The sequence below is a fragment of the Struthio camelus genome, chromosome 24 (assembly GCF_040807025.1).
Source record: "Struthio camelus isolate bStrCam1 chromosome 24, bStrCam1.hap1, whole genome shotgun sequence".
Lineage (NCBI taxonomy): Eukaryota > Metazoa > Chordata > Aves > Struthioniformes > Struthionidae > Struthio > Struthio camelus.
Genome location: NC_090965.1, coordinates 3,467,202 through 3,483,228, shown reverse-complemented (window position 1 = coordinate 3,483,228; position 16,027 = coordinate 3,467,202). Strand labels below are relative to the sequence as shown.

At 52.2% G+C, this 16,027-nt stretch overlaps 1 protein-coding gene across 1 annotated transcript; it reads right to left on the bottom strand.

Moving 5' to 3' along the window:
* Positions 1-3,663: 3,663 nt before the first annotated feature.
* Positions 3,664-14,888, bottom strand: TNNT2 (troponin T2, cardiac type). Its single transcript, XM_068917851.1, has 14 exons — positions 14,851-14,888; positions 13,652-13,743; positions 12,940-12,966; positions 11,985-12,041; positions 11,329-11,361; positions 9,854-9,875; positions 8,781-8,841; positions 8,533-8,649; positions 8,072-8,149; positions 7,365-7,475; positions 6,718-6,827; positions 6,140-6,230; positions 5,382-5,422; positions 3,664-3,958 (listed from the first exon to the last, which is right to left on the bottom strand). Exons 1-14 carry the CDS (start codon positions 14,886-14,888, stop codon positions 3,910-3,912), a joined length of 927 nt encoding a protein of 308 aa, XP_068773952.1. The 3' UTR covers positions 3,664-3,909.
* Between the last annotated feature and the right edge of the window lie 1,139 nt (positions 14,889-16,027).

Genomic DNA, 16,027 nt, shown 5'->3' with positions numbered 1-16,027 from the left:
GTCTACCTTGTCACAAGTGTCCATGCTAGGGAGCAAAGCAAGAGGTGCAGAGCTTTCTGCATCCTTCATGCTCCTGGCTTGTTCCCTTCTGGAGCAGATGAGCCTAATCTGCATGGTCCAGCACTTTGGACAAGCTCTGTCCTCTGCTTGACGTACACCCCAATGTTGTTCCATCCGCTGTCCCTGCCTGCTGCTGCTCCGCATGCTGCTCTTGCTCACGCTCAATAGCTGTCAGGGCCACCTCAAACTTAATGTTGTGCCAGATAGGGGAAGTGATTCTCCAATGTCTCCAAGGTGAGGATGACTGTATCCTTCAGCCTGCAGAGCTACTCCAGCTGCGTGGGGCCAGTTCCCCATGTCAGCCCCTGGTAAGGCATACCAGGCCCTGACAGTATTCCAATTTCAAGAGCTGCCACTGCATCATCCCACAAGTCCTCATGGACTACTGCAGCTACATTGTGGCCTGTAATGCTGGTAGCCCAGGCAGATGTGTGCCCCCGGCTCCTTGGGATGTTCACTTGGCCAGCTGACCACAGGACAGCAATTCTGCGGAACAACTAGACACTAAAATCTCCTGTGCTTTCCTGGCCATCCCTGCCTGCTCCGGCTAGCACAATCTGGACACAGACATGAGCAGGCTGTTCTGTCTGAAGTGGTAGTGGCAGGACCCAGCTCTTCAATATCTGTATTACAGGCTGGCTCTACCTCTGGATCTTGTGAGGGCAGATATGAGGCCACCTAACACATAGCTTTGGTTTAGCACCAGCAAGGCCCAAAACATCAGAGAAATGTTTCACTATCACCTTCAATGCAACAGTTGCATCTTCTTTTGCACGTATCCATTCCATGGTGTAGGGGACAGTGGCACCCTGGGGAGGATCCTGGCATGGGCTGCATCAACAGACCTCAAGGTACGCATGACCATCAGAACCTGGGTACAGGTTCATAATGCCATAGTCTGGACTAATGCGATTGTGTTGAAACACCTGTGCTAAATGTCAGAGGAAGAAGGTCTCTCCTCCAGGTTGGAAGGACCCTCTGGAGCTTCTTACAGCTTGCTGAGCAGCACCACTCTGAGGAGGGCAGAGGCCTCCTGCACCACACCATGTACTGGAGAACACAAGCTCTGCTTTCCACCTGCTAGCACTCCACACATCACCATGGCTCCTGCCAACGTCACTATATAGCAGCACTGTGCTGGCATCCCGTGTTGCACTGGCTGTTTGGATACAGTCTGGTACCTGTATGGTGCTTTGGCTAAGGCAACAAAGAAGCACCCTAGAGGACACTGGTTTCATACGTTGTGTTCTAGAGCAGTGCTATACAAGGAAATGCTCTCAAAGGACCACAGCATGTTTGCAAGACACTGGTCCCCTGTGCACTGGATAGCTCCTGGGAAGGGACAGGAGCCCTGCTGTGGGGAAGAGCAGAGCTCTCTACCCCTCTCATACCAAACTCCAGAGGATGCTGGTGCTTTGACTCAACATCTAAAGGCTCTGTAGCACACATAGGCATTGGGACAACACAAAGCATGGCAGAAAACCAGAACACTGCAAACCTCCCTGATGACACAGTATTGAGAGGCTGTTTGTGCCCTGCCCAGCCCTCTGAAGTTTGCAGTCATGGCATCCCTCACTCTGCAGTGCATGGCGGTGTGGCAGGCCCCAACCCGCTATGCTGCCCTGGGAGCCCTGAAGGTGCCATCCACATGCAAAACTCCTGGCAGTCTCCATGCATGCTAAGGGTGGGTCAGTAAGACAGGACATTAGCGCTCCTCACCAGCATGCAGCAACCTGCACCATGCTCCAGCAAACCTTGGCAAAGTATACTGCAGCCATGCAACCATCATGCAGCCCATACAACACTGTGGAAGATGCCAGACACCCACAAAGAAGATGCAGTGGGCTCTTCTGTGTCCTGCAGGATACATGCATCCTGCAGCACACTATACTATGCCTGAGCACATGGCAACCAGCCTGCTCAGGGAGGGAGGCCACAGACGCTGGTGGGAGATGGAGAATGGGAAGGGGGTCAGCGGCAAGGCATCCTGTGTACGCTGACTCAGCTGCTCCCGTGTGGCTCAGCGACAAAGCACTCTGTGCAGGTAGGGCGGTGCCGGGTGGGGCGGGGTGTGCAGATGTGTCAGCCTTGGCACGCATGGAGCCGGGCCTGGCAGGAGGGCCAGACACGCTGCCAAGACAGGCAGCACCGTGGAAAGCAGGGAGTGCCTCCATACCGCCATGGTGGGTGCAGCCGTGCTGCGGGAACAGGGAGAGGGGCTGCAGCACCTCTGTGTGGCAACATACACCACATTTGCAGGACCCTGCCTTTCCCTGCCAAAATAGGGATGGTTTTCAGGAAGAACCACCCAAGCTCACGAGAAGGGGATTTTCCCCAGCCAGACATACCTTTCTTCATTGAGTGCGCCTCTCTCCTAGGGGCCATGAACCAAAGCAGAGTGGAAATGTCTCTGGACCTTCACTCAGTCACCCTCTGGGGATTTAGTGCTTTTAAGCACTGTCATTCACCCCAGCTCTCCCCTTTCTTCCCGCTAAGGGTTCTGGCCAATTACTCCACCTTGGGTTTTGATCAGGCTAGTGCTGGGAGCTGGGGTTATTCTCTACTTGCTGCCTCCCTGAAACTGAGGCCTCCCAGAGGTTTGCTCCCCCAAAACCTGATGGCTCTTCCTGAAGCAGGCAAAATAAGTCTTCATCCAACAGGCAGTACAAGGGAGAAATCTACAGGATGCCCTTTCACTCAGCCTGGGATGGGGGAAAGACAGGTAGCCGTGGCAAGAAGGGACAAGAAGCTCTTGTCAAGGGACAAGAAGATCCACCATCCTTTGTGTCCATCCCTCCCCTGCTACTCTGAGGACAGCCTCACTGCCCAGACACTGCTGAGCTACAGCAAGGGGCAGCTTGCACTAGCAAATGGCCATGCAACCCAGGTGTCTTCTGCTGGTCCAGGGGCCAGACCTATGTGCTGGTAACACTTGGGATTATGCAGCAAACGTGCCTGCAAGGGCACCACATGTGGGAGCATTTTGGAGATGCCAGTGTCTAGAAGAAAAATGCAAGCTAACTGCATCCTTGAAAGGACAGCTGGATGGTGACTCCACACGGGCTCCTTCTTTCATCTCAAGTCCTGATTGCAAGCTGTCAGAAATATGCAGAGGTGGCAAATAGAGCCTGGGCCTTTCAGGAAGATGTGGAAATAGGAACAAAAGAGGCCTGGCAGCAAGCCTTCCAACTAATCAAGGGATCAGGAGACTTGGAAAAGACTTGCCAGACAGTGCCCCTACCCATACTGCTCCACAGGGCAAGTTCTGGCATGGAGAGGAGTGAGGGGGCTCTAATACAGTACAGCAGGAACTGAAGTGGCCATAACTAGGATTATCCCAGACTGCAGCAGGTAAAGCAGGTCATACCACTGAGGTCTGTTACAGAAACCTCCTAAGGAATTCAGGTGTGAGAGGCTGTAAGGCAAGGGGACGTGTTATTCAGGAGGTCTGCTGAGATACCCTAATGGTCACTGAATCCTCATGTACTCCAGCACTAGAAGGCGGGGTCTGCAATTGTGCTTGCTCAGTAGAGCACTGCTGGGACTGTGTGGTGCCTTTTTCCTCTGCTCTCAGAGCTTCAACACAGAGACAACACCCACACCCCCTCACCGTTCTCTTTATTTACGGACACAACATCATCTGGGGATGTAGAAATGAGAAACAGCACCTCACAAAGAATCTGCCCACCCAGACAGTGGTGTGCCTGCAGCAAGGTCCTTGTAAGCACTATGCAGTTTTACAGCAGGGGAGAGATGGATGCAGGCTCCATGACCTAGGGAAACCAGCTGGTTGACCAAAAGGCAATATGCCTCTCCATGGCTGAGCCTCACCTTTGCCTTCTAAGTCATCTATTTCCACCGGCCACCCACCATGGTCTTCCCACGGGCAGCCTTTGACCTGGGAAAGAAGCAGAAAAGCATGTGCAGAAAGGCATTAGTGAATGTAAAAGGAGAGAAGAGGTGGGCTCCATCAGGGGAGAACTGGAGTCCCTGCAAAGGGTCCCATGGGACTGATCTGTCTCTGGTTGATGCTCACTTCCCAACAGGGAAGGAGGTCTTCAGTAGCATTTTCCTCAGGTCAGGCCTTGGGACCCAAATCGGTCTGTGCTTTGGGACTGTATGGGAGCAAGTTCATGCATTTCACCAGGTGTTTCTAAATATCCCTGATTCCCTTCCCATGTTCCTCCCTCTCAAGGATCTTTCAGAGAAGGAATGAAGGATTCAGATCTCTAGCTACATATGGATAACGACAACTTTACAATCTCTCTCTCTCAAGAACCCAAAGCCGTGAGAGTGTGTTAGCCAAGACCCACTGCCTACCGCACCACTCCTCTTAACCAGCATCAGAGGAACAGCTGCTGCTCTGCACATGGGTTAGCAGAGAGGAGGAGGAAGAGAAGGCTCAGACCACTGGTGAAGAATGTTTCTGACCAGACATTTTATCCCGAGAGTCACTGACTCCACTCTACCTGCTAATCACCAGGATTGCCTCCTCCCCTCAGCCCTACTTCTAGCTTCATTTCAGCCCTGCGTGTCCATGCAGCTCACTTGCAGTGGGAGACACACAGCACTCAGGAAATGCCTGTACTCACCCTTTACTGCAGGAACAGGCCATGGTAGGGTAGAAAAGAAGAGAGACTTGGTATAAGCAGGAGGGAAACTGCTAACTGACACACAGCACAGGCTAAGCACATCTCATCTGAGAGGACAGGGCAGGATGGGGTTGTGAGAGCAGCATAGTGCTCCCTAGGGTGGGAGGTTAAATAGGTACCTCCGCCCTGGGAGTGCTATGAAGAGTCCCTGAATATCGTGCAAAGGACACAGAGACAGGCTCCCCCTCCATGCGGAGCTGCACTGCTCCAACAGCCCCAGAGATTTCCCTTCCCACGCAAGGTGGGATCTCCAGTGCCTTCTCTGAGATGCTGAGCAGAGGCACCACCCATGCAGGGATGGGGACTGCTGCAGGATGGCAAGTCCCCTAGAAGACACAAGGCTCCACACCAGAGCCTCATGTAGAGGCTCAGAGATCTCTGCATGGGATTCATCCCTAGCCAAGACCAGGAGGGAGAAGCTGATGGAGCTGGGAGGCAATGGGGGCCTCAATGGGAGCAGAGCAGCATGGACCAAGGCTGCTGGACCAGACATGCAGGTCCATGAACAGCAGGTACCTGTGGGACCAGGAGCAGGAAGAAAAGGAGGAGAATCTGCAAGGATGATAGACACCGGGAGAAACACAGAGAGGGAACTGGGAAAAGCAGAATAGGGCACCTGAAAGGGCAGGAGGAGGGAAGGAAGGATGCTTGGCCTGTTCAGTTACTTACACCTTCTGGTGATCACTAACGCGATTTCGGAGAACGTTAATCTGCAAGAGAAATACAGGTGGATGGTGAGGCCTGGCAGGATGCCTCGTGCCTGGCTGGGAACAGGGATTGGGGTGAAGGTGGACCACTGCTCTCTCCCTTCCCTAGAGGTTCTTGTTTGGCTGCATAGGGTTTAGCACGAGCAGCCACAAACCCCGTCCACCGCTGCTGGGTTGGAGCCGGGACATGGAGCCTCCAGCACTGCTGTGGGTGAAGCTGGGCCTGAGGCAGAGCTGTGATGTGTAGCACATTGGGAAGCACACCACAGTGTGAGGGCATGTATCCCCAGGAGCTGGGAACCCACCAGCAGCCTGTCTCGACAGCTGTGAGCCCTGGCTCTGCAGGGCACAGACTGAATGGAAGTCCTAACCCCTGAGGCTCCCAGACATCCCCCAGCATTTCACAGGTTTGTGCTCAGCCTTGCCAGGATGTGGGGGCACACTGACAAGTGCTGGCCTTGAATTTTGGGAAGGTTGGGTTTGATCCTGGGTCACATCCAAAAGACAGGCCAACGGGGTTCACTTCTCAGTGGTGCAGGGTCTCTCAGGCATTTACTACCCCTTTCCCAAGGAAAGCACAGACCTTTTTTCTAGTGCAGTCGACTTTCCTGCGACAGCACCATCAGCCGAATGACCCACCTCATCTCCCAAATGGGGAAGCAAAGAGATGGACAAGACAGGCATAGAAAAGTCAAGCTCATGGATGGCTTTGTGGCTCACCTCATATTTCTGCCGCTTGAACTTTTCCTGCAGGTCAAATTTCTCAGCCTCCAGGTCACGGATGCTTTGCCACAGCTCCTTGGCCTTATCTCTGTGGGAAGAGCTGTCTGGCATGAGTGCAAAATAGGGACATGGCATCCAGGAGGTCACTGCAGGGGGACAGGGCAGGGATGCCACCCCTTCATAGCACAAACCATCTCGCCTCCTCCCCCAGGATGGGTCTTTCTGCAGACTCCTTGCCCAGCCAGGGAGCTGTTGGCAAGGAGGCAAGGCCAGTCCCATGCGTGTGCCAAGCCATGAACGAGGTCAGAACACACGGGGGGGGGACACACATATCCTAAGTATGTGAGTGTGGCTCCCTCTGACGGCCAGCACTGTCAGCAGCAGCCCGGCAGCAGTGGCCCTGTAGAGCCATGGGTGCAGAGGCCCAGACAGTATGTTGTGGCCTATCACCCGGCTGTGCCATCGCCCTGTGGTCCAGACTGTGGTCCACCTGGGCCCCCGAGTGGTGCCTCAGGAGATGGGAGTCAGAGCAGGGGGCTGCTGTCCTGGATGCCCCTCCTGCAACCTGTCCTCACCTCAGCTTGTCTTCGTTGAGGTGGTCAATGTTCAGGGGCTTCCGCCGTTCACTGAGGATCTTCTTCTTCTTCTCCCGCTCTGTTTGCTTCTTCCCACCCTTTTTCTCTGTCTGAGGAAACCATTAGTCCATCACAGGGAAGGACGGATGTTCCTCCCCCTTGGCCAGCCCGTTTCCCCTGCCCATCCCTGGCTCTACTCCAATGCCCATCCTCTGCTTTGTTCCCCCAAATGCCCTCTGATTTTGGGAACCCAGAAGCAGATGAGTTCCTCAAGAAAATTTTGGCAACACTGGACAAGACAACCTCCCACAACACATTTCATCCGGCCTTTTAACAAGCCACCTTTCTGCCTGCTCTTGCTTTCCCCTTCCCCTCTGCACTTCTTCCCTGCACCTGGGACCAAAGCTGGACCCCACAGTGTGTGGGCTTGGCTAGCATCTGCAAAGCAGAGCTCTAAATTCAATTTGACCTTCTGACCACTGCTGTGACCTCTCTGCAGTAGCCTGCCTTCTTCAGCTTATAGAAGCCACTATCCACCAGCAGTGAGAGAGCTGAGTATGTACAGCATCCTGTGGCCAGCCCACAGTCGAGCCCTTCTTGAGGGCACTGGCAGCTTCATATAAAGCCCCCTTGGGGCAGAATCAAACCTTCTGCATGTAGCCTCCAAAATGCAGCATGTTGGAGAACGCTTTCTTCTTCCGGGCTTCCTCTTCAGCCCTCTTTCTGGCCTCCTCTTCCTCTTTGCGAGCTTTCTCTTCCTGCCAGGGTTAGAAGTGGATCAGGAGAGGATGGGCAGAGACCTCAGAGAGGGGTACTGGCTCGCATGCAGCATGACAGTTTGTGCTCCTGTATGCTCTGTGGCTGGACTCGTGCTGCTAGGCCAGACATGGGGAGGAAGGCCTGAGCAGTCTGCATGCACTGGCAGACTAATAACACTGACCAAAACTGCAGGATGCCACTCCCCGAGCGGAGGAGCCCATTCCCATGGTCAGAGGCTGCTACTGCAGCTGGAATAGCCCTTGTGTGACCCCTCCGCTCCAGAACCCTTGACTCAGAAGGATGTTGGCATGCTGTTGCTGCTTCTTCAGTGGATTTGGGTCTCCCTTATGGTCGCTAACACAGTCCAGATCTCCTCAGAACAGGCCATAGCTATACAAAGCGAATGGCCAGGCCAAGCCTTGGAGATGCTGGAGGAGCTGCTGCAGCAGGGCTGGATGCACAGAGATGCTCAGCGAGGGAGCATTGCCACAGCACAGGAACAGGAAACGGCAGCTGCTCTGAAGAGTGCTGGTAAAGGGCAAAGCCCACCTTGGGGGTGCAATCAACCCTCCCTGGCCCCAGGAGAGAAACTCACAGCCATGCGGGCTTGGCGCTCCTTCTCCCTCTCACTGCGAATCCGCTGCTGCTCTGCTCTCTCTGCTCGTCGTTGCTCCTGTGGAAGGAGAGGACATTGGCCTGAGCGTACCAGGGACTTTACATCCTCTTTGTCCCTAGGAACACAACTCTGACCCCAAGAGCCAGAGCTCTGTGAGGCCCAAGGGCAGATCTCCTGCTCCCACTTCTCCCAGGGGAGTACATGGACCAGAGTCCACCATGGAAGGTGCCTCTGGAGTAGGCCTGCAGCATTGCATTAGCCAGACAAAGGACTTTCCAGACACTGGGACACAAACACCTGGCTCAGACCTCAAGCCCTCTCTTGCAGGGACCCAGGATGCCTCAGGTCTTGCTGTCAGGACTGTGGGGAAAGGATTGTGCCTCTTTGCCCACTGGGGAGAGGGTGGCAATAGTGATATAGGGAAAGGGCTGCAAACATACAATCCTGTCTTTGAGGGAGATCAGCTCCTCTTCCTCCTTCTTCCTGCTCTCAAAGTGAGCTTCGATGAGGGCCTGCAGTTCATTCAGGTCCTTCTCCATGCGCTTGCGGTGGATATCCTGTACCAGACAGAGAAAAGTGGTGACTGTGACATTCAAAAGAGTGAAACCCTCTGGGAGCTGCAAAAGCTGCTGGGCATGGTGTGGAGGAGGGATAAGAGGGGAACACCCCATGGGTGTGCACTACTCACGTCAAAATCCACTCTCTCCCCATCTGGGATTTTAGGGGGCACCAGGTTTGGCATGAAGAGCCTGCAATCAAAGGTTAGGAGGAGGACAGTGAGCCAGATGATCTGGGGCAGGATGGGCCTTTCATCTGTGCACTGATCCAACCAGCCCAGATCTGAGCTTCATAGCCCCTAGGGATGCAAAGCGAGTGTGATTTGAGGACAGCCAAGTGTAATGCTGCTAGCTAGAGGATGCCAACTGGACAGCATGGGAGGAAGACCTCTGTCATTCCTGGGAAGCACTCCAAGGCGACTGCACGGCCGGAAAAACTGCAAGCAGCAGGCAAATTGGTTGGCCACATCCCTTTGCTAGGCACCCCAGGGATGGCAACCACCCACATTGCTCACCCGAAAGAGTATGGAGGAACTGTATGCTCCAGCATAACCTGACACGCAACACTGGTATCCGTCTTCTCATCCATTACGGGCTTGAGAGAGGGCAGGAGACCCTCAGTAGAGGCATATAAAGACACCAAAATATGAAGAGAACACAGCTGAGGACAGATCTGCCTCCCAGACCATAGCATCCAGGTGCTCTATGACGACAGCCCAGGTTCCAGGGAATGGCTCGTGGCCCCTTTCCTTCAGGCAGGTTGTCCTGTCCCAGGGATGCTGGTGCTTATGCAAAGCCCTGCCCCATTCCAATCATGGCTGGGAGCATACTGGGGAGGACAGACCCTGGCTGTGGCAAGGACTATGTACTCCAGGCTGCACAGAGGAGGACACAAATGTTTTCCAGCTGCAGAGCCAGAGAGTGGCTGGGCCTCCTCAAAGAAACACACAAAATGCTTCAAAAGTGCCAGTTATGACCCATTCTCAGGGTTCTCTTCATATTCCCCGTTTGCCTGTCTGTTCCTCTCCCTTTTTCTCCCTATGTCCCAGGTTCTCCCTACTGTCATGCTTGTGAGGCCTCAATATCCCACATCCTTTACAGGTCTCAACTACGTGGTATTAAGCACATCACACAGAGCCCCTAGCCTGGCACTAAATAACTCCTAATTCACACCTGGAACCAGAGAAAACGCACCAACACTTACTTGGGCTTTGGCTTCAATTCACCTGCATGTCCACAGGAACCAGATAGAAAGAGAGCATTAGTGGAAAAGAGGCATTTGCTTTCACACCTCAACTCAAAGCCCATAAAACTGAGCTGAGCTGCCTCTTTCCCAGCAGCACAGAGCATCCTCCAGCAGAAAGGCACATACTGAGGTATCTGGCTATGAGAAATGTGCCAAGTTCTGAGACACCCGCTGATGCTCCTCCCTGAGCTGAGGGGTGTTCAGAACATCCTCTCTCCCAAGAAAAGGCAATATCACAGGGCACCTGATGGACAGGTCCTATGCCACCGGGCAGCAGGATCTCCCAGGCTGCGCCCGCTCTTGTTCAGACTCCCAACTGCCTGCTCCATCCAGGTAAGGCAGCCTACTGTGAGCACAGGCCCAGCTTCAGGCAACGTGCATGAGCATCCCAGCATGCCATTGGCTTACTGGATCTCTCTTCCAGACTCCTTGCCTGGACATGGTTGTCCCCACTGGCAGTGAAAACCCCAGTGACCCTGGGACTCATGACCTGTGGGAGAATCAGCCCCAGGCAACAGTAACACCAGCCTATTTTTGGTTGCTCCTGTCCTGCTCTGGCTAAGCTTTCCTTTCTCAGCTGCCATCCAGGGGAGGTGTCAGATCAAAGAGAGGACCTAGGTGATGGACTGGGAGCGTGACAGTGGCCAGTACCTACTTACATAGGTGTAGGGACACTCCCTTACCTCCCTCCCCCCCAAGAGGAACAAGGACAGATACTTCACCTTCCCCAGGCTCCTGCTCTCTGTCCCCCTCTCCATCTGTGGAAAACATGGTGCTTTGGCTACGAGAGGCCAGCCTTGCTGTGCATCCAGCCCAAGCATGGCAGCCGGACAGTTCAGCCAGGCTGTTCCCCTTTGCTACATGACCGTGCTTATCCCCACCGGAAAACCCACCAAGGAGCCCAGGACCTTGGAGAGGATCTGCATGGTTGCTGGGGGGGCAATCCAGGTGCCAGGAGCACAAACTGAGGTGCCACAGCAGAGCTGTCCTCACCAAGGCCCTGAGGAGGCTGGGCAGGAGGGCTGAGGGCCTCCAGGATGAGTAGGGCTAGAGCAGATCCCTTACAAATGTTGCTTTCCCCCAAACAGGCTGAGAGCACCTCAGATCCTCCCCAGAAGGAAAATAGATACACAATGCAAGAACTCAGGTTGGGAAAGTAGGAGCGCTGCCCTTTCCTTTTTCACGTTGAGTGAATTTCTTACCTAGGTAGCACAAAACTATCACTCTTGCCTCCTGCAGGCCTCCTGCTGCTCTCCAGCATTGGCAGAGGAAGGAGCCAAGGGCAGCTCTACTGCATTTACCTCAGGTTCTCTATCTTCAGCAGTGGCTGAATTTGACACTGAAAATCCCCATAATAAGGGGCCACCATCTTGTGGGTTTGGCATCAGCAATGAACTGGCCAAAAAAGGTTGCCTCTTCCACTCCTGCTTTACCTTCTCCTGATGCTTTATTTTCATCTTCTTGTTCTGTTTCAAAAGCAACAGGGAGAATACAATTAGAGCATCCACAGATAAGTACAACCACATCCCCATCCAGCATGGAGGGGTCACAGCACCCTGCCTCCCCCATAGCTCAGATCTGATCCAATGCCCCACCAGATTTTCAGTCCAGGGCATACAACAGACAATCCAGTCTACCCTGAAGAGGTGTCATGAAGTCCAGAACTCTTTGGATGGGGAGACACATCAAAGCATGATACCAGCACTGGATTCCCCAGTTTGAGGCAAAAGGGACCTTTTGGAGGAACAGGCTTAACTCTTTTTTGGCACTACTTCGGTGTGCTGGACATGATCATTTTGGAAGCAGGGCAACAACCAACTGAAAACACTATTATCCTCATTCTTGCACACCCAAGGGTCTCAGCATGTGGTAAGATCAGGAAAGGGCAGCTTAGCTTTGTCACCTCTTTACAGAAAGCCACTGATAAGCGGGAAAGCAAAGCTGAGTCCAATGTTGACCTGCTGTCACAAGCAACACTGGGGCATCTCAACCCATGCTCTACAGTGCAAGAGGGAGCACCCCACCAAAGCAGAGCAGCTGATTGGAGCCTGCTGAGCCATGGAAGCTCACTAGTGAAGCCACCACACACCTTCTGCCTTGGTTTCTTCAGTTTCCTCTTCTACTTCCTCTATGTGTTCTTCCTGATCTGTGGGATAACAGGCAGAGTGAGTCCGACAGTTGGAACTCCCTCTGACTCCCTACAGACCCAAATAACAGGACAGCCTGCTGCACTGAGCCAGCCACCAGTAAACCCAGGAGAGAGGCTCAGAAGGAGAGGTAGCCACAGGAGAAAAAGAAAAAGCAGTTCAGAAAGCAAAGGACTTCACTCTAACATTTACTTATGGGCTGATTATGCACTTAGATAGGGGAAAGAAAAAGGAATTTATAGCCACCTACTGGTTAGCCCCTCACTCCCTCTCCTACTGTATGTGCACCTCTGCACAGCCATACTCTCAGGCAACGCAGAATGAAAGGACCAGGCACCATCCGGGGCTGCTCTTGCAGAAATTCCCGCTATATAGAGATACTAAGTCAAAATACCCTCCTCCTTAGACCCCAGGGCAGGGTGGGAGTGATTTCTATTGCTCTCCTGTACCAAGCAAAGAACAAGCCCAGCTGGCATTAGAGAAGGTGCCTTCGGCTATTCTCAGTCTTATTTATGAGGCTGATGGAGCATCTTTTCCACTGGAGGGAGCAGTATCCCAAAAAGACTCCTCCATCAGAGCTAGAGCGATGCTGGGACCCTCAGGACCTGGAAGGTCCTGAAGGACTTGTAGTCCCATAGCCCAAAAGAAAGAAAAAGAAAGAAGGCAACAAACCATGGGCACATTTACTCCATGGATGAAAGGTAGAAAGCACAGAAACTGAAGCAGATATGCATAACACAGCATGGCATGAGGGAGGGAGCACAATAAGCAACACAGAGAAGTGGAAGAATGAAAGAAAACCATTTCCCAACCAGGGAAAGACAAAGAGACATGACCACCCATGACATATTTAAAGCAGCACCAGAGAGATGAAATAAAGAAAGATGTAATAACTACCGTCTTCTTCCTCTATCCATTCTTCCTCTTCTCAGCCAGGGAGGAGTGAAAGGAATAAGCGGAGAGGTTAGTCAGATGCCATAAAGCTGTGGGGTCTAGCTACGATGTGCAATGAGATGAGGACACTAGTAGTGCATTGATTTCTCTCTTGCGCTGCTTTTTTGCTTTTAACATTCAGGATATTTTGCTGCATAGAAGCCCAGGCCGTCTTGCAGGACTCTGAAGCAGTAAGAGCTTTCCTCAGCAAGGCCCACAACCTAACCCCAGCTCAGCATGCACAGCCCAGCCCAAATCCCAGAGCTTCTGAAAGTGCAGTGGGGTTTGCTTCTTCAAACTGAAGCAGTTGGAAGTTTATGCTTGAGCATAATTAATATAAATTCAGCTGAGGCTCCAGCTTTGAGTGGGCTACTGTGCTTTCATCACTGTTGCATTCAGGAATGGGCTGCAAAAATTTCCACCCCCTCTTCCCTGTTCAGATATGGGTTTTGAGTCAAGGGCTCTCACTGATAAAAGAGGCCCCGAAAAAATTTGGACTAGTTTTTCTCCACCTGAAACATCAGTGGGAACCTTCTGGAGCATGGTTTCATAGGCCCTTTCTGGTCATGATTTACCCATTGCGGTCAAGGAACTTACCATCACAAACCACTCAAGCAAAAGACTGAAGCAATAGCAACAGTCTCTTGGTCCTTGTAACTGCCAGTGAAACACCTACCTTCTTCGACATATTCCTCTTCACAGAGCACATGTGCGCAGGGGAGAGAGAGAAGGGAAAGAAGGCGCAAGTTATTGAAGTTGCTCTGATCACTTCTCAGTTTCAGTCTCAGTGTGAGTGCAGATGCTCCACATCCTCTTACCTTCCTGCTCCCTGCAAAGCACAATGCAAAGTTAAATTGATCCACCAAGTTAAATGGAGCAGCTACAGTGAGATGTACATGTCAATCAGTAAGCCAAAGGGGAATTTGAAATTCCCTCAAGGGTAGCTCCCCTTTTTCATAGAAGTAGGGGATGAAAATTTCATAGGTTGGTGTGTTCCATGCAGTGATGTAACAGTGGGAACAGGAAAAGACCCAGATCACCCTGCAGGCTAAGGATGTTAGGAGCTGAAGTGCTCAACTTACACGCCTGCACTGGTCAGAGCGCAACACTGTTTTGTAGCATTAACTTCTTGAGAAGATCAAGTGACCATGGCCTGCAACTCTAGACACAGGTATCTCATGTCCTGCTTTTGCCCCAGACTCATGTTGCGCAGTCTGTCCTCAGGCTCACACAGGGAATACCAGACACAGAGGACAGACCTGTCTGTCCTATGGGAGGCTGCTGGGTCATTCAAATGCAGGTGAAGGATTCAAATCTGCTTTTTGGGTTGGCAGATGAGAAGAGCAGGAGCTTTGTTCAGACTGGCCCCTAAAGCGACACAGCTTAGATATGGAGCTCCTTCTCCCCATGGCGCACACAGGGCCCTCATGCTTTGTGCCCCAGCAGTCCTCACCAGCCCAAACTGCTCTCAAACTCAGGCCTCACAGCAGAATGCTCTGGGGTGGCACTGGGACCCTCGTGAGCAACAGATTGATGAACTTGTCCTTTTCCCTTTCCCAACTTTGTCTCACCAATGTAGATGGCATCATTTTTAGTGCCTTTACTGTCCCCTTGTCATGTATATGTTCAAACAGCTCCTAATGCAAAACAAACATGCCACTGCTGGGGATCTTAATACCATCTCAGCAGTGGTGCAAACAAGCACAGGAAAGGCTCCCAAAGTGCTTTCACAATGCTTGCCTGCTCCAAGTGAGGTGGAGTAACAATCAGAGCCAATGCACCATGAACAACACCTACAAGGAACGCTGCAACCCTGTGGAAAGGCAGGAATAAGAAGGAGGGGGAAAAAAAGGTGTTTAAAAACGTGGCACTTACTGTTCATATTCTTCGACTATCTCTTCAGAATCCGACATGCTTGGTTATCTAGCAGAATTCAAGGCAGATTAGAAAGAATGGGTGTTAGGAGCTGAGATAAGGACAATCACAGCCTGTCCTTCAGCAACAGAGACATGGACACAGAGATGCTGTGCCTCTCCAAAGCATTTCCCACTGCCAGCTGTGAGCTGTCCCCAGCCAGACTGAGGGCTGCTGTATCTCAGCTGAGATAAGGCCCCCCTTCCCTCCCCTCCTGTCCCACGATCACAGCTCACCTCAAATAAGAAACCAGGAGATTAGACACAGCCTCGTGCAACACTGATAACTCTAGTCAGGAGCCGTGTCCAGGACACGTAGCACCCCTTGCCAGAGTGATCTCAGGGTGCTGTGTTTGCTCAGGGCATGGGAAAAGAACCCAATTATAAAGTTCAGCTTGTTTTGCTTCTTGGCTATTCTTAGCTTTGTTGGGATACAGAGACTTGCAGGGATGTCCTGTTATCTTAAATTCACAGCCCTGCAAAAGCAACAACATGAGATCCCAGCAAGAGACCTCCCAGTCCAGCCCTTCAAGAGCAGAAAATGTTCTGGAAAGAGTGATCTGGGCTCTGCGATAGCATCTTTATCCTGTTCCTGGCTCTGATGCTGAGCTGCTGAAGGATACTGGACTTCCTCCCACACCTTCGCTACCTCTTCTGCAAGGACAGGAAACCACCTTGCAGACTCCTCAGCCGCAAAATGCTACAGAAATGACAGTTACAGCTTTTAATAAGATCTCAGTCACCTTAAATCCTCTTTCCTCCATTCCATCTAGGCTTTGTGTTAAACAAGAGTGCACCTGAACCTACTCAGAATTTAATTCTTTCCAGACCCTACGATCTGGCATGGCATTTACTAAAGATGAGGTCCAACCTTACAACAGCATCGCAAAATATCCAGGAAAAGAGACAGAGTTGGTAACAGAAGCTGATTTAACAGAAGCTGTTAAATCATTCCAGATTTAGATAATGTGGGAATCACTCACAGCCTGATTTAGCAGTAGGGCTAGTAATGCTTTTTAGGAGTGCAGCCATGCTCCTCTTCCCAGCATCTCTGTATCCTTCCCAGCCACGTTCAGGTGGACTCCAACATGATCTCCACTCATCATCCCACCTCTGTCCAGCTACCCGCTGATGCTGCG

Excerpts from the sequence above, each read along its gene's own strand:
- TNNT2 (XM_068917851.1), bottom strand. The coding sequence starts at position 14,888 with ATGTCGGATTCTGAAGAGATAGTCGAAGAATATGAACA. Across the intron at positions 8,842-9,853 it reads GAATTGAAGCCAAAGCCCAA|GCTCTTCATGCCAAACCTGG; the intron begins GTAAGTGTTGGT and ends CTTTGATTGCAG. Across the intron at positions 5,423-6,139 it reads TCAAGCGGCAGAAATATGAG|ATTAACGTTCTCCGAAATCG; the intron begins GTGAGCCACAAA and ends TTTCTCTTGCAG.